Source organism: Mesocricetus auratus, unplaced genomic scaffold, assembly GCF_017639785.1.
Source record: "Mesocricetus auratus isolate SY011 unplaced genomic scaffold, BCM_Maur_2.0 Super-Scaffold_100009, whole genome shotgun sequence".
NCBI lineage: Eukaryota > Metazoa > Chordata > Mammalia > Rodentia > Cricetidae > Mesocricetus > Mesocricetus auratus.
The window spans coordinates 53,524,287-53,547,195 of NW_024429193.1; the positions used below are offsets into that span (position 1 = coordinate 53,524,287).

Sequence of the window (22,909 nt, forward strand, 5' to 3'; positions counted from 1 at the left end):
AATAATGAAAGCGCTGGGTGCTTGTGTCTCAAAAATCAGTAAAACTTTATTCGCTTCCATTCTTTCGCCATTAACAGAAAAACGGAGAAAGCAAAAATGTCTTGTGTTTACAAAGATAAATGGCCTCTTTACCCAGAGATCAAATACTCAAACGACAACGGGGAAGATGAAAGCGCCCTCCCCACAACCCCTGAGCTGACTCTTGTCATCTTTAGACAAAAAGCCTTCACTCCACTTGCCAGAGACCCTGTTTGGGGCCAATTCAAGAGGGCAGAGAAATCAGGCCAATCCATTCCCGTGATACAAAGTTGAACAGAAGCTACGCCAAGGATCAAGTGCCTGTATTCAACAGGACACTGGAACCAGGGGGCTAGTTATAAAAAAAACAGGATTCATTTCAGGCACAACTTTTTTATTTTTTTTGTTTGTTTTGTTTTTAAATCAGTAAAAGAAACTGGGTCCTAGAAGCTGCAGTGATCTAAGCAGCAGCAATTTTGTGCATTCGTCTTTTGTTTAAATATGTTTAAATTATCACACTGCTGGCACACTTCATTTGCATGAAATTCTGCACCATACATACTAATTGTAGTAAAGTTATTTACCCCCCATCCCAGGAAGAAAAAAAAAAACCTACTCTGGAAGATAATTTTCACTGAAATGTAATCAAACTCGTTAAGTGGATTGTGACAAGATTATAAATGATATGAAAATAACATTTTAACATTTGGCCATCAACTTAAGAAAATCGTTTGCTATATAAATTTTTGTAATTTTTTAAAGATAATATATTCTACCTTCATATGGTCCTCAGAATTAAAGCATAATAAACAGGAAAGAAAAGGAAAAGAATGCGGCTGAGTGCTAAGTAATGAAGGTAGAGTATATACTGAATAGAGTGCAGAATTTCACAGGGCCAACAAGGTAACAGTCTGTATTGTTCATTTACACAGGCGAAGTGGAATTTGCAATTACCAGTTGCGTTAAATGCACCAAATAAAGCTCCTAAATTGATACTATAAGGCGCCACCTTAAGTTCCCCAGGCTGCAACTGTGCATAATTTTAAAATGGTTTCTTAAATTTATTTATTTTTTTTTAAACATAACACGAGGAAGGTGTTAAAACTGGTGTAATAGCTCAATAGAATAAGTATTCCAGATTTTGGGAGGGATGAAGAGAAAGATATTCAGAACCCTTCACCAGAATCCCCCCAACTTGACCATAGTGGATTAATGATGTGCTTTGTGGGTGTGGTTAGTCAATGACACCAGCTTGACGAATCTTTCTTTCTGCACCAAATCCCTGTGAAGAAATAAAACAGTTAATAATTTAAGTGTATGACAATCACAACATGAAATTCTAACAAACTTTAATTTATCATATCCATTACAAATTCTCTCCTAAGAGTAAGAACACAATAGGCCTGAAAGCAAGAAATATGCTTCTTGGTGTGATGACACACACCTATAATCCTACCAAAGGTAAAGCAAAGGCAGAGTGGGGAGCTCAAGGCCACTCTGATCTGCATATGACCCTGTCTCAAAAGGAATGAAAAAACAAAACCTTCTTTTAGAAAGCATCTATAGGGGTAGAACAATGTGTGAGGAAACTAACTAGTGATAAGCAGTCCTTGCTTAACTAAGTTCTTTCAGTTGAAGTAATATCAGTTGACCTCCCTCAAATCCTCAACTGAATCATACCATTGAGTTATCTGGTCCCCTAGGCTGACGAAGAACCATTAGACGAGGAGCACTGGCATCGTCCAGGGAGATATTCTTCAAGCGATTGACCAATCGATCAGGTCGAGGAGCTGCAACAGCTTTAGGGCCTTCACTGTAAGTGTGAAAGTGAGAAAAACGACAATTGCTGGGAAGAAGGCAATCAGTGAGGTCTCCTACCCAAATGACTCACTTTTAATGAGAGGGATTCTTGCCTCAACTTAGCTAACTAGCAAGACAAGACAGACAAGCTTGGTTATATATACTTTTCTTAGCTCAGTTGCAACTGGTGTTGTGAAGAATTGTTTCAGTGAGACCCTAGACTTGTCTGCAGACACACTAATTCCACAGATAACATAAAACAAGGTATCCAAGTGTGTCTCAGAGACTCAAGGTCAGATAATAAATACTAGATATAGAAAGAGATATGGAAAAGAGCCCAGATAGCTCAGTTGGTAGAGCATCAGAAAGAGAGGTAAGGGAGATGGAGCATGTCAGCAAGCTCAAAGTCAGTCATGAATATAAAGTTGAAACCTGTCTCAAATCAATGAATGACTAGAGTCAAAGACAAAACTAGATAATGGTTAAAGTGGAAAATAGTATCTAATAAACCCAAACAGACAGAGTAGAAAAGGAAAGAAATCTGGCAAAGCACAGATTACACAAATTAGAGGAATGAACTCAGGGCAGTTACTAATCCAACCACAATAAACAAACTCACCAGACTCGCCAAACATTACAGGCACTGCATTTCCCAGTGCGCTGATTAAGAATCACTGAGAATTCCACCTCATCTCCTGCCTGTAACTCAATGCCATCCTGAACTTCTTTCACATGGAAAAAAAGCTTCTTGCTATCTCCTACTTCATAGTTAATAAAGCCAAACTAGAAAAAGAAAACACACACAAAGAATTTACAATGGAGCAGACATACTACAGAAAGAAAAAGCACTTCATTTTGAAAGATAATGCTAGCTTTAATTAGAAAGGAGTTATACTGATGAGCCAAATTCAGCTGGGTGTATGGCAGAAAAATCAAGAACGTTAAACTTCTGACATAACTGCCATTCATCTTATTATAAGCATGACTAAGATGGTACCTACTGAGTGACAGTAATTATTAATAATCACTCTTATTTTCTCCTTACTAATGTCACTTTTCCCCTCCTCCCCCCAAAAGCAATATGAAGTCTAAATAAAAACTACATGAGCCAGGTTGGGCTGTAGGGTGGGCGCACAGAGGCAGGTCTGGTTTACAGAGGGAGTTCCAGGACAACCTTCAAAGCTGTTTTGAAAAACCAAAAACTACATGACTTTTAAATCCCAGTACCCAAGAGGACAAGGCAGGTAGATCTCTTATGAGTTTGAGGAGAACCGGGTCTATATAGTAAGTTTTAAGCCATTCAAAGCTAGTAGGGGGAAATTTTACATAATATTTGACGATGACGTTTTCTTATCAACATTATCAAAGGACAGACGCAGATCCAGAGACACAGCACTTAATTACCTGATCTTTCACACACTCCACGGTGGCCCTACGAAGGGGTGTGATATTGTAGGCCATAGTTTGTGCATTTTGGCCAAGGACACACAACTGGAACTTGACACTCTCCCCTTTCTGCAGGCAATCCCCTTTGTTGGCCATCCCAACTATGCCAAATGGATACACTTCACCTTTCATATCCCCTATAAGCAAAGCAACACAAACTCAAATATACACACTAAAAATGCATTTTGTTACCTTACAATTTTTTTTAGGCATGAAAAGTTTTGCCTTGAAAGCTAACAGGAATCTTAACATGGAGGCAGATGACAAAACAAAAACCCGGATAGCTCAAGTGACTAACTTCTAAAATGTATTATGAGCCAACCAATCAAAAGTACTGACAAGGCAGCAAACTAGCACCGCATAGGTAAACTAATGCATGCATCTGACATCCAGATTTCCTTATGATCCAGACTCCTTTCTCTTAAGAGGTCAGGGTTTATAAAGCAGGCTCTCTTCCCATCTGTTCCAATCCCCTACTCTCGAAGTCTGCACTATAACAATAAAGGGTGACCTAGAGACCAATGCAAGAGATAGAAAATAAGTGACCTGCTCATTGACTCAGCATTCAGACAAAGCCAATGAATTAACAACAAAAATAAGCAAGCTTCAGAGCTAGAAATGATAATTATAGGGCTAAGACTTTTTTTTTTAATTTTTGTTTTTTAGCACTTAGCACACACAGGTCCAAATGTTTGAAATAATCCAGCAGACTAATTTGTGAAGAGGTATAACCATTTATTAACATTTCTATGATTCATAATAAGTCATACTCTCCTGAGGCTAAAGATACTATTGTCTTTTTAAAGATGAAGAAACTGAATATTTAATGTTAAAATACCACGTTAACAAAAAGCTGGGGGGCGGTGGGGCAGGCCTTTAATTCCAGCACCTGGGAGGCCGAGGCAGGAAGATCTCAGTGAGTTCAAGGCCAGCTTGGTTTACAAAGTAAGTTCCAGGAAAGCTAGGACACAAGAGAAACAGAAACCCTGCCTCAAAATACCAAAAAGGACAACTTGCAGATAGCACATGTTAAAGTTAGTAGCTCATGTACAATATCCTTTGATTTGTCGGGCAGAGCAGTACTTGGGTCACAAAGTCAATTCCTATTTGGAGGTTATGATGGGGGAGGGGAAATGGAACAGTGGAAATTCATGCAGAATGGACTTCCTAAGAACATCATGTGATAAAGCACGGACTATCAAGGTTCTTTCTACAAATGAGCTTTCCTCCCTTAACTTCACATTTTGACTTACAGATGATAACAAGGCTTTCTTCTCTTTCTGAGACAAGTTATCATTTGAGTGAAATGTTTCAACTACTCCATTATTTAACCCTGTTATCCTAATTATTCAGCATTCCCTATTCCTTTTACTACATTTATTTGATGCACACTTTTCAAATAAAGTTGGCCTTTCTGTGTGGTGGCTATTGGGAAAAAAATAATTACCAAATCTTTGTTTGAAGATGGGGAGAATACTATAGAAGTAAAAAGCAGAGGAAGCCAAAGCCTTCAGGAAGTGAAGTATTCATAAAACTGAATGGTTACTAACTGTAAATGACTAGTAGATTTTAAAAATTACCATTCAACATTAACATTCAGCATAGTCCATTTGTTCAGTTTAAATGAGGCTGACTTAATTTTCAAGGAGCATAGAAATAATAGTAAGCATGGGAAGGGAGTCCATTTTAAATTAAGCGTCCAAAAAATCTGAAAACAAATGCAATGAAGCCCATCATTACATATTAAAACGTTAAGTGCTCATCAGAAGGCATGGCAGATTTATTTCACTGTGCTTACCCTCCTCCACAATCTCAATCATTCCTTGGTACTCAATTTGTGTTGGATCAACACCTCTCAGAGGACGAATGACTTTACCAGAGTAGATGGTGGGATTGGCTTCCTCAGTAATGCCATTCACTACAAAACAAATGCACACATAATCTTCACTCAGTAATTTTAAACTTTTTTTTTTCTCTTCGAGACAGGGTTTCTCTGTGGCTTTGGAGGCTGTCCTGGAACTCGCTTGGTAGTCCAGGCTGGTCTCGAACTCACAGAGATCCGACTGCCTCTGCCTCCCGATTGCTGGGATTAAAGGCGTGCGCCACCAACGCCCGGCCGTAATTTTAAACTTTACCTGATAGATGGAAAGTGAAAAATACAAGCCCAATGTGCATACAAGCTTAGATTTTCATGGATTTTAATTATTGTTTCTAATTATATGCTATGGGTTTCTGCAATGACTGTAGTACCCAGTGCTATTAAGAGGGCATCAGATCTGGAGCTGTTTATAGAGAACTGCTTATGACACCAAAGAATTTAGGTCTTTTGAAAGAATATACATTATTATGCATACAGCTTTTAACCAGTGAATCATCTCTCCATCCCATTCTCTTCCCCTCCATGCTGGAACACCTACATGTACAGCCATGCATAATTATGTTACTATGCATAATTATGTTACTATGTAGCTCAGACAGACTTAGAATTCAAGATCTTACCCAGTTGAGATTATATGGAACCTGAAACCAGTTTTATTAATTGGATAATTACTTAACCATAAATGCTTCTAAAATGCCATTAAAGATATCTGAGTTTGGTGTAACAATCATATTTAATGCTTTCTGAGCCTAACATAGTGACACACACCTTTAATCCCATGATTCCCAAGGCAGAAGCAGCTGAATCTCTGGGAATTCTAGGACAGTCAGGGCTACAGAGAAACCCTGCCTTGTAAAATGAACCAACAAATGAACAGATATTTTTGTTATTGTTACTTCTATTTTCTACCCCCCCCAAAAGCATAAAAGACCAGGACTTGTCTGGTTTCCTCACAATTATATCTCTAGGGCATCAAACACATTGTGTACTTAGGTATCTGTGGAATCAAAATGGATGGTCTTAGCTGTCCTATTTCTAAGTTTCAAAGTAAAGTATTGTTTGGGGAATTTAGATAAAGAAGCCAAACTGGCATTGCAGGCTGTGTAAAAATAGGAGATACCAGAGCTGTCAAGTAAGTACTAGACCCTAGGCTCCATTCCCAATGCAAACATGCACTACCCCAAAACTAGAGACCCTAAACATCTAATATTGTCTTCATTTTTCACATTTAGACTGATGATTCACCAAAGTAGTCTACCAGGAGAATTTGTATTTTCCTAAGAGCAGTAAGATGTATGTATATAGAGAATGTATAATACATTTCTGGGATTTTAAAAAAAAGCAGGAGGATGCTTTAAAAAAAAAAGACATTTAATACAATTCCTAAAAATTATCAGAACTGCATTAGTTCCCCATCCCACTCCAAAATCAGATATGAACCAGGCATGGCGGCACACACACTAGGGAGCTAAAGCAAGTGGTTCTGCATTTGAACCCAGCCTGATCAACACAGCTAGTGTTCTAAGCTAGTCACAGTTACAGAGAGAGAGATCCTGTTTTAAACTCCTACCACCCCCAAATTCAAAATGCCATCTTTAATGTTACCAAATCATGAAAACTTGCTAAAAAAAGATGGTTATGTCCAGAATTTTAGAAATCCAAGATAGGGGTAAGAACATGGATGCTTCTTGACAAACAGCCATGGTCTACTGCTGATCTGGCACCAGAAAGCAAATGTTATATCTTATCCACTTCTCCCACCTTATCTACTATCTTCCAATCAAAGCATAGGATGACTAAGGAATCACAATTCGTTACCTGAATGAGTTTTGTTTACTTTCTCAGCACTGACTTTATTGCCTTTGCCTTTGGACAAGCTGTATTCAACCATATCTCCCAGTTCCAGGCTATCAACATCACCAGAGAACTCACTCAAGGGAAAGAAAAACAGAGTGACATTAAAAGAAGTTATTACTACTACTACCATTAACAATATCAAGTAGCCTTTACTCTTTCTAACATTCGTAACAACTCTACTTACACTGGACGTGGTTTAAGTTACTGATTCATTAAATGCTTAAGCAAACAAAGACCCCAATAAATGAAGTATCTCTAGCTTCAAGGTAATGAAAAGAACTAATTTATTTGATGAAAGTGGCAGAATCTGAATCAAAACTAAAAAATCCGGTGCTGATTCAAAGAACCCATACTTTATACTATATGCTATAACTGTATATCGAATTACATCACCCTAGTACCAATATTTACAACAAAGCAGGATTCTTTCATTGAAGAAGAAATATGAAAAGGTAGGTTAAGTGCATATATATCTTTTTTGCAGATGACTAACTTCTGTATACATCTTGCCATAATTACAAATAGGAAAATTAGGTCTTAAAAACTACAATTACCAAAAAGTTATAAACTGACTAAATTTTTGAAACTCTAACAGAAAGACTATGAATAGTATGGTGCCTAAAAGGCATTCCTTACCTATAATGGAAAAATATTTCCTTATCATGATTAGCTGTTTCAATAAATCCAAAATTATCTTTCAGAGTTGCCACATAACCCAAGAGCCTTTTGGAGTTAGAATTACGACCTAAAAGTCTCACGCAAGTTGCAATCTGTTGTCCAGGCCTCTGTTTGTCACTAATACTAAATTCAACCTACAAAAAATAAGAATGATTATTAGTATCATCTTCTGTAACTCTAAAAATGAAATCCGGAACACCCCACACCATGCTTATTACTTCAGATCTCTTTTATAATTACTTTAACAGAATAATTTCCAGAAAACACTGTATGTAGCAACTCATTTTTCATAAAGGATTAAGTTTTGCCCTTCTGGGGGAAGAGGGGAGGGAGAGGGAACTGAGAGTGACATGTGTAAAAAGTTAAATAAAAACAATGGAAGAAAAAAAGTTTTTGCCCCTCAACTCTTTGTAGTCTTATTCTCTCCAAAAGAAGGCTGTCTGAAATCAGGCAATATAAAATCTTTGGCATAATTTTATACTGGCTCTATTTCATTACTTTAAGCTTTCTTGTGGAAATATTAAACTATATCTAATGGTTGTGCACCTTGCCTATTTATTGAATGCTAGAGTTACAGGTATACCCACCTCATCTGTCTCTAAAAATAGCTCATGCTGCCAGGCAGTGGTGGTGCATGCCTTTAATCCCAGCACTCGGGATTAAAAGTAGGTGGGCCTCTGTAAATTCAAGGTCAGCCTGGTCTAGAGTGAATTCCAGGAAGCCAAACCTCTTACACAGAGAAACCCTGTAAGGGGGGAGGGGGTGTTTCATGCCTAAAAAACCTAGTATTCATTATGTTTTAGAAACTCACAAGACCCTGTTATAATTATATATTTAACCTTTAAAGTACAAAAATACTTTCCCTAAGCTTAACAAAATTTAAAGCACCTATTAGGCTTTATGATCAAGATGATAACCATGAACTTTTCTTCAAATAAGAATTAGCTTGCCTTATCTCCTATTTGAGGAGAAGTAGATCCTTCCACATCCTTGGCTTGAAAAGCAATAGTCAGTTTCACCCCACAGTCATCATAAGCAATAATGCCATCTTCCGCCTCCTAAAAAATAAAAATAAATATCCTCAAGAACACTAACAAATTATTATTTTGTTTTTTTGTTTTGAGACAGTGTTTCCCTGTGCAGCTTTGGAGCCTGTCCTAGAACTAGCTCTTGTAGACCAGGCTGGTCTCGAACTCATAGAGATCCACCTGCCTCTGCCTCCTGAGTGCTGGGATTAAAGGCGTGTGCCACTAACAAATTACAAAAAGGGAAAAAAGAATAACTACAGAACTCAGAAATCCTTAATACAAAGAATTGGCAGAAATTTATTCCAGGACTCTCTAAATAAAACAAGGTAAAACACATGAAATAAAAGGGATGCCTGCCTTCACTCAGAACTGCCTCCTCAATCTATCACTGAGCCTTTTCAGTTTTATCAAAAATTAAGTATGTCGCCGGGCATTGGTGGTGCACACCTTTAATACCAGCACTCAGGAGGCAGAGGCAGGCGGATCTCTGAGTTCGAGGCCGGGCTGGACCGACAGCCTCCAAAACAATACAGAGAAACCCTGTCTCGTAAAACCTTAAAAAAAAAAAAAAGTATGTAATTTCCAGCCATGAGAATATTTGTTTGCAGCATGAATCTTAGCCTTCTCATAAAAACTCTTTAAGTAGCAGCTGTCCTGGAACTAGCTCTTGTAGACCAGCCTGGCCTCGAACTCACAGAGATCCGCCTGCCTCTGCCTCCCAAGTGCTGGGATTAAAGGCGTGCGCCACCAACGCCCGGCTCTCCCCAACTATCTTAAAGTATACAACAAAGTCCAAGTTCACCATTGAACTTAGCAATTACCAATGTTCTTCTTCCTCAACCAAAACCAAAATCCAAAGAACTCCTCCCTGTCCCTTTCCCTCATCTATACCTTCTTTCTGTCAGAAAGCCCTTTTCTATCTCAACATATGAAATGCAAACACCTTAACAGAACTTTTCCAGATCTTGTCAGTTATTTACTTTGCCAGAGTACTCTCACAAACTTGCTTGTGTGTATGAGAGGGGGGAGATTGCTGGGGATTTAATTTGGCCTTTATGGCAAACATACTGCTTATTAACAGCACGAGACCTGTGGGACTACAGAAAACTTTACATCTAGCAAGAATCATTCTGCATATATATGTGACAATAGAATTTAGACTTCTGCATAGTCAATGGACTTGTTAATAAATAGAAATAGAAATACATGAATGTGATATATCCAACTTGGAAAACTTTACTCACTATAGAGGTAAAAAGGTTTTTGATGAATGGTTCTTAAATGAAGTTTTGTCTCTCACAGTTCATTTAGCAAGATATTTTTATCTAGCATACTGGAAAGAAGGACACTGGCTAAAATATCCCACTTGCAAAGCTGAAGATAAGAAATGCCAATATTACAGATACTTTTAATAACCAAGTTTGTCTGAATGCTCTACATAGCTGAGAATGACTCCTGATCTTCCAGCCTAGATAGAATCACAGGCTAGTACCATCATGGCTGGGCAGTGGTGGCGCATGCCTTTAATCCTAGCACTCTGGAGTCAGAGTCAGGTGGATGTCTGAGTTCGAAATCAGTCTGATCTACAAGAGCTAGTTCCAGGACACTCTACAAAGCCACAGATAAACCCTGCCTCAAAAACAAACACACACACACACACACACACACACACACACACACACACACAAAAGATAATGAGCTGGGCAATCCCAGCACTTGGGAGGCAGAGGTAGGTGGATTTCAGTGATTTCATGGCTAGTCTGATCTACAAAGTAAGTTCCAGGACATCTAAGACTGTTACACAAAGAAACTCTGTCTGAAATCACCCCTCCCCAAAAGGAAACAAAATTTTATTATGTGGACTGTGTTGAATCTGTTTGTAATCAAAGATAAAAGACATACAAACCAATTGGATCACATAACACTTGCCTTGTCTTTGCCTTTATTTGGGCTTGTGGTTTTAGGATTGGAAAAAGTGGCTTCTTTTTCTACAGTGCCCAGAAAACGATGATCTGAATGGGAATGGAATGAAACCGTGCCCTTGGGAAGTTTTTTAATCCTAATAGCATGATTTCTTTGGGCAGAGAGCATATCCTACAAATAAAACAAAAATTAACTTTAAAATTACAAAGGAGACGGCAGAAAACCACCCCTCAACACTTTTCCCAACAACTACTCACAGGAACCACAGTAAACTCTACTTCATCTGCAATGTGGAGCTGGTTCCCATCTAGAATTTCACTGAAGTGGAAGAACATACGAGCATCACGATCCACACACTTGATGAAACCAAAACCATCTCTCATGGCAGCAATCACACCCTGAAACCCAAATAACATTTTCACTGGTTGTGCAGTTGGTCAAAACCAGAAGTTCAAAGTCACCATTAGGTTGAACTTATTCCTATTTGATATACAAACTAATTTCAACATAGTAAACACTATGCTTTTTTAATAAACCCAATGTCTGCCCATCTACATACTGACGCCTGATCAATATTTAAGAACGCATTTTAACCCCAGTAATTTTGAATTTCCAGGTGCCTCTCCTTGGCAAATGTTCATTATAAAAGCCTTATGAATATAACATTTTATACATCATATTTCATAAAAATCCAAATGACAATAACAAAAGAATTTGAAATATTTACTGATATACCTCATAACAAAAGCAACACTTTACTATTACTTCAAAATCTTATATGACTTTAGGCATAGAAAGAACTTAAGATGCAAAAATCAAAATATAGTATTTTTTTCTTCATGTTTTCTTTGATCTATATGAAAATGCAGGCTTTGTGGATCACTGTATCCACAAATCTTGAAACATGCAAGGCCCTCACACTTACTAAAATAACGTAAGTTTTTAATCCATTTGTCAATGAATTGCACATTTATTATTTATGGCAGAGATAGATTACTAGAGTTTTGAATATGACCTAAATATTTTGACATTTAATCCTTGTCAAACTCCCAATGGTGATCAGGATACTTTTTTTGTCTCTTTTTCTTACTTTCTTCCCCCCATTCCCTCAAATAGGGATTTTCCTCTATGTAGCTTTGGAGCTTAACCTGGAACTCACTGGGGAGGTCAAGAGGCAGGTAGCTATGTGAGTTCAAAGTCAGCCTGTTCTACATAGTTCCAGGTAGAGAAATCCTGTCTCAACAAACAAGGAACTTAGAAAAATTCAGACATGCTACCAATGGTATGAGCCCAAACAACATTAAATACAAACTGTATCTTGAGAAAAGTCAGTCTACAGAATGTTTTTAGGCACACACCACTCCTAGATGTGTGCTCATTAAAAATATGCAAAGCATTATTGTAAGGGATGTGAGACCTACTTAGCATTGTTTAACCTCGTGTTTACTAAACATCAGAGAAAAATCTTTAAAAAATACAATTCTTGAAGTCTCATTCACATTGTATTAGCAATCATCCAGATTTCCAATCTAAACTTAATTTGTATTTATTTCCAAGTGAGAAAGATGTTAAGCTTAGACTAATTCAAATATGTATGGTTCTTAGCTACTTAAAAAGGAAAAGACAGTCATTAGCTCACCCTAGTTCCTCTAACAACTTGGAAGAGCTGGCTCCTTTCATCATGTGCAACCTGGGCCTTGAACTTAGGCTGTCACACTTGGAAGCAAGCACCCTTAGTCACTAAATTATTAGCCTAAGAAGTTCCCAGTTAATAGCACAAATCAAAATGTATCACCAAACCCTAAAACTTAGACAAAAATCCAATCATACTAAACACTCACCATTTCTCTGGCTTCATTAGTGAACTGAAATGTATTTGATAGAACCTCTATGTTGGTTGCTCGTTCTAATTTGTCACGTCGGTCTGTTGAAATATTAAACCTAACATGGTCACCTTCCAGCAGGGTCACTTTGGATTTTGTGTCTTTGTCTCCAAAGGGAAGTTCTTTAGGAATCACAAAGTCAACTTTGATTCGTCCTGGCAATGGATCATTCTGATGAGAAGGAAAAACGATTTTAGCTGGAGATTTCTCATCCTTTTTAGCTCTAAGTCAAACAAGAAGAACACACAGTAAATAGCTTATTTATAATATAGTACCCTGAAAGGGAAAAAAAGTGCTGACACTATAATGTCCAATATGAAAGCTTCATGATCTAAGATCCCATGAAAACCATAAAATTAAAACACTGCAGTCAAGATTGCACTATGATACCAAAAAATGTTAAGGAAAAATATTTTCAGCCTTTTATATCCCACATTGACCCAGCAATAACATCTCTCACTCTACCTCCCCATAAATTAACAGATGATAAAAGGGGTGACTGGAGAAGCAGCAGCAAATGCAATCCAATATACTAAAGATCTTTCCCAACAACGTAAGTAACATATCTTTTGATCTTTTCTTGAATCACTCAGTAAAAACACACCCATCAACATGCCATTCATTAGTTTTGTCTTTTCTTTCTGCAGCACTGAGGACCCTGTATATGTTTAAGACAGCCCTCTACCATTGAGGCATACCCTTAGTATCTATTTTTTTATACTTCCACTACACACAATTTATGAATCAAACTATAACTTTAGTGTATCCCCGGTAATACTGTATTGCTGACTAGTCAAAAGAAGAGTTTTCCAATAAAGACAACTCACCTGGTTTTTACTGGGTACTTTTGGGATAACTTTGGTTACAGTTCCTTCAAAATGTTCAATGCTAATATCTTCAAAAATGACTGTTCCTTGAGGCAATAGTCTGACATCTGTTGCAACTTCTTTACCCTAAATCAAGAGGTTGGAATGGGCAAGGGGGTCACATAATTTTAAGTGCTTCCTAATCATATAATCCACTATTAATATTAAAAGGCCAATGACCAAGGAAGCTAATAAATAAACCATCTTACATTTCTGTCCTTGATTGTGAATTCCACATCATCTCCAGGCTGTAAGGTTTCTAGGTCACCTTTAAATTCACTATAGTGAAAGAATATCTCTTTTACAACATCACCTCGTTCAATAAAGCCAAACGCCTCCTAAAGCAAAAAGCCCCCCCAAAACAAGAACATTATCATTATAAAAATGTTGATTACAATTAAAAAAATTAGTAAGCTTTATCTTCAAATTATACTTTAGTCCAAACAATACAACTTGGTAAAGTCTTTTACCAAGACTTGCAGAACTAGCAATCAAGGGATTTATGAAACTCAGTTTAAGTTAATAAGAAAGTAGTCTTACAGCAGAAGATAGAAAAACCAACAAGTTTGAGTTTGTAGCACAAAGCTTAAAAGTAGTTCAAAAGCAAACCAACAGCAAACATAAAACTTTCAAGTTTATTAACAATTACCTTCATGGCACAAACTACTCCTTGACAGCGAGCTTGTTTCTTTTTCAAAAGCATAATGTTACGAGCACTTACAGCACCAGTGCTGGAGAAGAGAGAAATCAAGAGTGTTAAATTATTTGAGTTGCTTACAAACTATTGAGGCAAAAAACAAAACAAAACAATTTTCCTAGCTCTAAAAAATTCTGTCATTAAGAACAAAAGTAAGGTTAAAAAAGTAAGGTTTGATATCTAACCCTTCTATATGAAAAAAAGTGCTAAGTTCTCATCTTTTCTAACAAATTCAGGGGATTTTTTTTCATGAGTTTGTGAAATACTTTTTAAAATTAAAAAACAAAGCAAACTTTTACTTGGGTATAGGATGATGTGCTACTCTACTTAACCATTTTTTTTTTTTTTTTGAAACAGGATTTCTCTGTAGCTTTGGAGCCTATCCTGAAACTAGCTCTGTAGATCAGGCTGAACTCGAATTCACAAAGATCTGCTTGCCTCTGCCTCCCGAGTGCTGGGATTAAAGGTACGTGCCACCACCACCCGGCTCTACTTGGCAATTCTTTTTTTTTTTTGTTTGTTTGTTTGGTTTTTTTTGAGACAAGGTTTCTCTGTGGCTTTGGAGGCTGTCCTGGAACTCGCTCTGTAGACCAGGCTGTCCTTGAACTCACAGAGATCCGCCTGCCTCTGCCTCCCGAGTGCTGGGATTAAAGGCGTGCGCCACCAACGCCCGGCTTCTACTTGGCAATTCTAACAGAAGAACTGAAATAAAAACAAACTTGAACTCCATCAAAAATGAAAAACTCTAGTTTTACAGTCAGGTAAAGTTAAGTATGAGTATTGGTAAGAATTTTAAAAGTTCATTATCAGTAACTGTTAAATTTAGTAGTCATTTCTTTATCTTTTTTTGTTGGGATTTGGGGGGGGGGCAGTGGAGATGGCAGACAGGGTTTCTCTGTAGCTTTGGCTGTCCTGGAAGAGATTATCCTGCCTCTACCTCCTGAGTGCTGGGATTAAAGGCTCCCACCACCATCTTATTTCTGCCCTCCAAGAGACAGGAGACTTTGCCATAGTTTTGAAAATGATATTCACCCGATTAGAGAACTGAAAACATTTAAAACACCACATGTTGTTACACTACCCAATCTTTGAGCAACTCAAGTTTATTTCAAAGACAGTGTAAACTGTATAATAGTAAACTGTATAATTGCTGGGTAAGAGCAGCTGTCTAAAGTCAGAGCAATTACTACAATGCTCTTTTGAGGACTAAGAACTAAGTGCAGGTACTGGAGAAATTGCTCAGGAGTGCTTGCTGCTTCTTTTCAGAGGACATGGGATTAATACTTAGTACCCATGTGGGGCATATGGGCATGGCTCACAACCTGTAAGCTTCATCCAGGGGATACGATGGTTTCCTGAGGCACTGTGTGCATGTAGTACAAGCGGCACACGTACACATACATTAAATAAATATCCAACATGGTGGTGCACACCTTTAATCCAGCACTAAGGAAGCAGAGGCAGGAGGATCTCTGAGTTTGAGGCCAACCTAGTCTACATAGTGAGTTCCAGAAGGGGCTACATAGAGACCCAACCTCAAGAAATTAAACAAGTACTACGTAAAAATTATTTAGTACAAATCTTTGGCATAGATTAGGAATTATTATAAATGAAATAAAGCTTTCAGTGGCTCTAGTCTGAAACCCATTTTATCTATTCCCTGGTTTTGTACTTCATATTCAACTAAGATGGTTGGTCTATCCCGGCAGTGGTGGCACATGCCTTTAATCCCAGCACTCGGGGGGCAGAGACAGGAGGGTCTCTGTGGGTTTAATCAAGGTCAGTCTGGTCTACAAAACTACAAAGAAAAAGCCTGTCTTGAAGAACCAAAAAAATGCTTGGTCTAAAATTAGTAATATAGAAACCCACAGTCCATTTTTTTTTCTAGCATTCCAACAACTATCATTTGCTTCTTAAGCCAGGCCAGAAAAAAACAGTATCTAGATTCTGACCTCCTCAATGTAATTTGACTTCATGTCCAAATTACTGGCTGATCGTATGTAATAAAACGGACTAACTCCAATCACTACTAGTCTAGAGCATCTCTACTGTACAAGAGTCAACTATCTATAGCACTTACACAACTCTAACCTTACTACCTCCAAGTTTTTCAAGGATCATGCTATAAAGCTCATCTCATGCTCCTGCACCCCACCAACACAGCTAAATCAAACTTCTAGCCATTTCCCCCAAAATGTCATGATACTCTCTGACCACAGTTTTCCTCATTTCTTATTTGACTTTTCATTGTTTTCTCAAAACTAATCTTTATTTATTGGTCCTTCTTCAAACAATCTTCAATGAATAGGCAGTTCCCTGAAAATGACAATGTTTTGAGCCAGGAGGTGGTGGTGCACACCTTTAACCCCAGCACTCAGGAAGTAGAGGCAGGTGAATCTTTATGTTTGATGTCCACCTGATCTACAGAGCAAGTTCCAGGACAGCCAGGATTACACAGAGAAATCCTGTCTTAAAAAACAAATGAAAAGAACAATGTTTACGCTCTGATATCTGACCAAAGATTATTTACAGATCTTTAAGGCTTCAGCTGCTGAATAAACCCCTTCAAAGGTCATGAAAAGTACCCAGGTTTGCCAATTAAGTATTTAAATCACTTTAGATTTCCCCTTTTTACCACCCCTTCTTAGGTATTTGAAACAGAATCTAACATAGCTCAGCCTGGTCTATAGCTCCTGATCCTGCCTTGCCTCGACCTTCCAAGCATTAGGACTATCAGGAGGGCACACCATCACACCAGGGTCTCACTTCAGAAATTTTTAAGGTAACCAAGAAAGAATGATTTAGGTTAGAAAAGCATTGAAGACAACTTACTGTTTATTGTTATCAATTACAAAGTTAATTTTATCTCCAGTTTCCAGCTGAACATTCCCTTCCACATCCTCAGAGGTGTAAGTCAGATAAAACACTTCCTGTGAATTAACAAGCTATATTATATCTCAGCAGGATGCATGTTTACTGTACAACATAATTTACTTAAATATTTTTTATACTGGAGTTTTAAAGCCAAAGTTCTTAAAGTTATATGCAGTATGGCAAGTAAGTTGTCTTATTCATAAACACACTTCCCCCTCCATGGTGCTGATGACTTCTTTGAGTCCACAGCTGAGCAGCAATCCAAGTTCAAAAAGCTTTTACACACGTGGAAGCATTTGCCCAGAGACTGTAGTTACATTTCAAAAAGACAATTTTTATATAAGGCATTCCAAATAAAAACCTGGAGTTAGTGCTTAAAAGGACAGAAATAAATCCCTCCCCACAGCCCACCAAAAAGTGATTTAAAGGAGCATTTTTCCTTAATTTTCTAACTAAGGTCACACTTGGGCAAGCTAACACACTTGGAAGTCCTATGGATTTTTTTCTTTAAAAATAATTTTATTATGCTGCACTTGAAGCCTCTTAAAACCAAATTTAAAAATGATTTTAGCAACTAGCTTACGTTTTCTACTTTGAATTTTAAAGTACGCTTATAGATCACATGATGGATCAGGCAAAGGTTTAAGAAAAATACACAAGTTTACCCCATTACGTTCGTAGCATACACTCCCTGTTGGACTCTGACCCGGGGCAGCTGGAGATTTACTCTCTAAGTTGTGAGGAACAGCGCACACAACCTACCAGTCAAAAAAAAAAAAATTTCCATTGCTAATCATTTCAGGAGCAGCACTGTGCAATATAAACTGAGTTCTAATATCCTCTATACTATACACAGGGATGCATTTTAATATGATCCACAAGAGGATGTCATGCTGCCAAGTTTCAAACTTACAGTATACAAGTTGACTGTAAGTAAAGACTTAGGGTTATGTATGAAACCCAAATTGAGTCTTGACCACGTTTTTATTTCAGGTCAAGAAACGCCAGTGCTTCTGATCTAATTTTAAAAGTTATCTTTATATACTAGAGCTCTCTTCGTGCAAACTGAGGAGGCAGGGGACAATCTTCCTTTTCTAATGTGAAAGATATGCAAATACAGGGCCCTAAGGAAACATGAAATATTAAAGTCACTAACTTGTCCATTCATTCGTTCTTCAGGATGTATTTCTGGTTTTATCTTCACCAATTTAATAGCAATAGGTTTCCCAGTCCGCCGATCAGATGATACTTCAAATTCAACATCATCTAGAATAAAGAATGTGTTATGTTTGTTGGACTAATGCTTGAAAAATGGCATCTTGCTTCTGAACTCTAAAGTAATACTTGAGTATCTTAGACCATTGGTTCTCAATGTGTGGTTCCTACACCAGAAGCATCAACATTACCTGTGAAGCTTAGGAGACATGCAAATTCTTGAGCCTCACACTTCAGACCTAGGCAAAGACAAACTCTGGGGATCAAGTACAGCAATATGTATTTTAGCCAGCCTTACAAGTAACTCTGATTACCTAGGAGCATTCCAGAGTCACTGCCTTAGAGTGGGACATCAAGTCCTATTTTCCATGGCATTTACACACATTACAAAATGAGATAATATAAGATTTCAGTATTTGGAAACTTCTATTTTAACTTCACTATACTTTGGCTTCCTTATCATAAAGTAACAATTTCTAACACACAAGATCGACGAGAAGATTAAATGAAATGCTAAACAGCATGACCCTCCAGCATCTGGTACACCAAATATTCATGTCAGCCACTTTTCTAAATTCATTCTCAAAGATTTTTTAATGTATATGAGAGTTCTACATAAGTAGACTACGAAGTGTGTGTGTGTGTGTGTGTGTGTGTGTGTGTGTGTGTGTGTGTGTGTGTGTGTGTGTGTGTGTGTGTGTGTGTCTGGTGCCCAAAGAGGCCAGAAAAGACTAACAGATCCCCTGGAACTGGAGTATGAGCTGAGGTACGGGTGCTAGAAACTGAATGCAGGTCCTGTGTAAGAGCAGCAAGTATTCATAACTGCTGTGGATGCTTTCCAGCCCCCTGCTTTTTTTGTTGTTATTTTGAAAGAGAAACCTGTAACTTTATTCCTTAAAACTGTCTAAGTATCTAAAGTAAAAAAAAAAAAAGCTCATCTTTTAAACAGTTAAGTCTTTCAGATCTCAAAAAGGATACTATTACAGTAAAAATTAGGATACATGTTTCAGTAGTTAGCACAACTAAAATATTCATCTTCTTTGGCTTATAACACTAAAAAAGCACTTTCAAGAGAACCAGTAGACCTGCAATAGGGCGTTAAAAGGTTAACTGACAGATTACCTCCTACTTTTAAGTCCTGGAGGTTGCCATTATATTGTGAACAGTGGAAGAAAAGTCTAGCTTGCCGTTCTGAACACTGAATAAATCCGTAAGAGGTCAATAGTTTTTCAATAACCCCAGTTTCACGCAGTGCTGCTGAAGTACCATTGGGGTACCCATTGTGTCCATTGTTGTGGAGAAGGTTTGGATCAAAGCTCATCTGTTTTAAAAAGAAAACAAAAAAAGCACTCAATATATATGATCTGCTCAAAATTTCCACAGCATACTAAATCTGGTAACAGATCTTTTATTTTTGTTATAGAAAGGCAAAGAAAATGAAGTTAATTTTTTTTTAAAAAGTTGACTTAGGTTTTTACTACTGCAATACTTAGTTAACATTTCAGAAGAAACTTATAAGTAATTGCTGTCACATAGAATTTTCACTTACAAAACCAAACAATTTCTACAGCTTAATACTATGATAAAGCAATAACATTAACGTAACATTAACTTTAAATTACTGAAACAATTATAGAACAAAAGCAATCAATATAAAAAACTATCTAAAATTATCAGCTTTGTTAACACTTATGTTCATATTTAAGTAAATATCTTCACACTATTTTGTAAGTCATGCAGTTTGAATTCATAAAGTTAGTAGAGATTGACACAATAAAATAAACTATTTAATACTTAATTCAAACTAAAAAATGTGGCGAATGCATGATCAAGTCCTTGAAAAAATAATTGAAAATTATGAGTCAAAACTCCCAGCCAAAGAGTTACTTAACAATGTTTTGTTAATTCCTAAGAATATTCAAGACCAGCTGGGCGGTGGTGGCGCACACCTTTAATCCCAGCACTTGGAAAAGCAGAGGCAGGCAGATCTCTGTGAGTTTGAGACCAGCCTACTCTATAAAACCTAGTTCCAGGACAGCCTCCAAAGCCACAGGAAACCCTGTCTTGAAAAACAAAACAAAAAAATTTCAAGACCTTTCCCTGAAACCAAGCAGTACTCAGACAGTAACATCTCTAAATGTCAACGGCTAATCAATTCTAAGATCTGATAAAGCAAAAATATTTTCAGTGAGAAATGGAGCTATTACAATACAATGTAATCTGTTTAGGTCCAATACTATTACCTTGGGTACTTCATATATCATTAATGGTTTTATAAATTTAAAAGAAGCATAAATGGAAAAAATATCTAGTAAAGGCTGAGTAATTTTCCACAGATGTACCATCCCTAAGTCTTTACATTTAATTCTTTTTTTTTTTTTTTTTTTTTTGAGACAGGGTTTCTCTGTAGCTTTGGAGGCTGTCCTGGAACTCACTTTGTAGACCAGGCTGGCCTCGAACTCAGAGATCCGCCTGCCTCTGCCTCCCAAGTGCTGGGATTAAAGGCGTGCGCCACCAACACCCGGCTCTACATTTAATTTTTAAAAGTCCCTTTCACTAAAATTATGACATAAGCATTTTCACTTACCTGAAACAGGCAATTACTACAATGATATATCTTCAATGAGCAAAATTCGTTTTTTATTTTATGTAAATAATGATTATTTTGCTTGCATGTATGTTTGTGCACCAAATACTGCCTACTGTCCGTGAAGGCCAGAAGTGAGCACTGGATCCTCTGGAACCAGAGTCACAGACAGTGGGGGTACGAGTAATCAAACCTGGGTCCTCTGGAAGAGCAGCCAGCACTCTTAACCACTGAGCCATCTCTGCAGCCCCAAAGACCAAAATTCTTGAAAGATAAACAGTCTGGGTCTTGTTGGCACATGCCTTTAATCCAAGCACTTACAAGGAGGCAGGGGAGGTAGATCTCTGAGTTCCAGGCCAGTCTGGTCTCAGAGTGAGCTTGAGGAGAGTCAGGGCTCCACAGAGAAAAAATACAAAATAATACAAAAAGAAGAAAAAGCGGGAAAAAAAAAAGAAACAATACGTGGAATGCTCAAAATATGCAAATCAAAGCATACCTGTTAGTAATTAAGTTCTATTTCCTTTATGGAGCTATTTTTCTGAAGTGTATTAACTCAAATTTTCACAATACTCCATAAAAATAATATGCCCATTCACCAAGGAGGAAACAGAATCACTTGCCAAAATCCACTAGTAGATGACTCCAACTAAAATCACTTAGTAATTTTATTAAAACAGAAGAATATGACTGGCGATAAGGATGTGAAATCATCCACTTCCAACAAGATCTAAGCAACCATTACCAATGCTTCTGACCAGCTGGGCATTGGAGGTGCACAGCACTAGGGAGGCAGAGGCAGGAGGTTTTCCATGAGTTCGAGGCCAGCCTGGTCTATACAGAGCGAGTTCCAGGACAGCCTCCAAAACAATACAGAGAAACCCTGTCTCAGAACCCCCCCCCAAAAAACAAACCAACCAAACAAAGCAATGCTTCATACTCTTATGCTTTCAAAGCGAAAGAAATGATTAGGAAGTTATAAAGCCTGCAGGCACTTCAACTAGACCACAAAGCCTTCATAAGCCATGCTTAACACGATGCAAGACAAACTGGATCACTCCTTTCCTGACTTACAGATCTCTGATACGTGGGGGTTCGCTTTTGTTTTTTTGTCCCAAATGAGGTGGAAGATGAAGACAAGGGTAAAGGAAGTGAAGGAGGGGATGCAGAAGTGGACTGAGGATCTGATGACAAGGGAAATACGTTCTCCATATCAAATGGCTGTGGCAACATATAGCACAATGTTTATAAGTATGATCAGTAAATTAAGGTCAATTGAAAAGTATTCCCAGATATATTAAACAATTATTATCCTGTATTATATGTAAGTTTTTAAACCTCGTAAGAACACTCTAGTGACAGCCAGTTTGAGGCAAGCCTGGTCTACAGAGCAAGTTCTAGGACAACTAGGGTTACATGAGAAACCTGTGTCGGCAAAACAACAAGAACTCTAATGGCGCCGGGCGGTGGTGGCGCATGCCTTTAATGCCAGCACTTGGGAGGCAGAGGCAGGCGGATCTCTGAGTTCGAGACCAGCCTGGTCTGCAAGAGCTAGTTCCAAGACAGTCTCCAAAGCCAGAGAAACCCTGTCTCGAAAAACCAAAAAAAAAAAAAAAAAAAAAAAAAAAAGGGGGGGCTCTAATGGCTATTAAGGAAACCACTAAGCCAAATGTCTTCTCAATGTTCAAACAATTTAAACAGAATATAATCTCAATTCTAATCCAACAGGAAATAGGACAAAAATGCTGCAATTACATTTTAGCTTAAGATAAAAATTAGTTCCTATAAATATTACTGTGTATATACAGCTCAGCTCCCACTAAGCTGATGTATCAGATAGTTAAACTTCTCAGATAACTCAAATATTCTGAGAATTAAACTATAACTCACTAGGTTTACAGTGAAGTCCTTATTTCCTTATTCATTTGCTCTCAGCATACTACAGTTCAAATATGCCCAACACATTTAGTTATACAGCTAACTCCACAACAGAGGCACCTGCTGCAGAAACTTACATGGAAGGTAAGTAAGATAAGCACAAGCAAAACACATAGGAGTTGACACTTTATTCCCAGTGCTAGCTATTCAACCTCATTACGAAAGAAATGACTACTTAATGTGATCTAATGAGTATGTCAGGCTTATATTAGCTGCAATATAT

The 22,909-nt window shown here is 37.7% G+C and overlaps 1 protein-coding gene across 3 annotated transcripts in view; it reads right to left on the reverse strand.

The window, feature by feature from the left end:
* Positions 1 to 21: 21 nt before the first annotated feature.
* Positions 22 to 22,909, reverse strand: part of Csde1 (cold shock domain containing E1) — a 34,860-nt gene continuing 11,972 nt past the window's right edge. Inside the window, exons 3-21 of one of the 3 annotated variants that reach the window (XM_021230934.2) lie at positions 21,823 to 21,969; positions 19,287 to 19,485; positions 18,106 to 18,215; positions 17,615 to 17,707; positions 16,908 to 17,005; positions 14,028 to 14,109; positions 13,588 to 13,716; positions 13,340 to 13,465; positions 12,471 to 12,683; positions 10,887 to 11,027; positions 10,636 to 10,800; positions 8,629 to 8,736; positions 7,637 to 7,812; positions 6,962 to 7,074; positions 5,063 to 5,182; positions 3,223 to 3,401; positions 2,438 to 2,601; positions 1,699 to 1,831; positions 22 to 1,300 (exon numbers count right to left, since the gene is read on the reverse strand). In XM_021230934.2, coding sequence (XP_021086593.1) covers positions 1,253 to 1,300; positions 1,699 to 1,831; positions 2,438 to 2,601; positions 3,223 to 3,401; positions 5,063 to 5,182; positions 6,962 to 7,074; positions 7,637 to 7,812; positions 8,629 to 8,736; positions 10,636 to 10,800; positions 10,887 to 11,027; positions 12,471 to 12,683; positions 13,340 to 13,465; positions 13,588 to 13,716; positions 14,028 to 14,109; positions 16,908 to 17,005; positions 17,615 to 17,707; positions 18,106 to 18,215; positions 19,287 to 19,485; positions 21,823 to 21,960 — 2,535 coding nt within the window. In that variant the 5' untranslated portion in view covers positions 21,961 to 21,969 and the 3' untranslated portion in view covers positions 22 to 1,252. Of the gene's footprint in view, positions 1,301 to 1,698; positions 1,832 to 2,437; positions 2,602 to 3,222; positions 3,402 to 5,062; positions 5,183 to 6,961; positions 7,075 to 7,636; positions 7,813 to 8,628; positions 8,737 to 10,635; positions 10,801 to 10,886; positions 11,028 to 12,470; positions 12,684 to 13,339; positions 13,466 to 13,587; positions 13,717 to 14,027; positions 14,110 to 16,907; positions 17,006 to 17,614; positions 17,708 to 18,105; positions 18,216 to 19,286; positions 19,486 to 21,822; positions 21,970 to 22,909 lie in introns of those variants that run through there. The other 2 variants (XM_005076536.4, XM_021230935.1) reach the window with 2 other exon arrangements.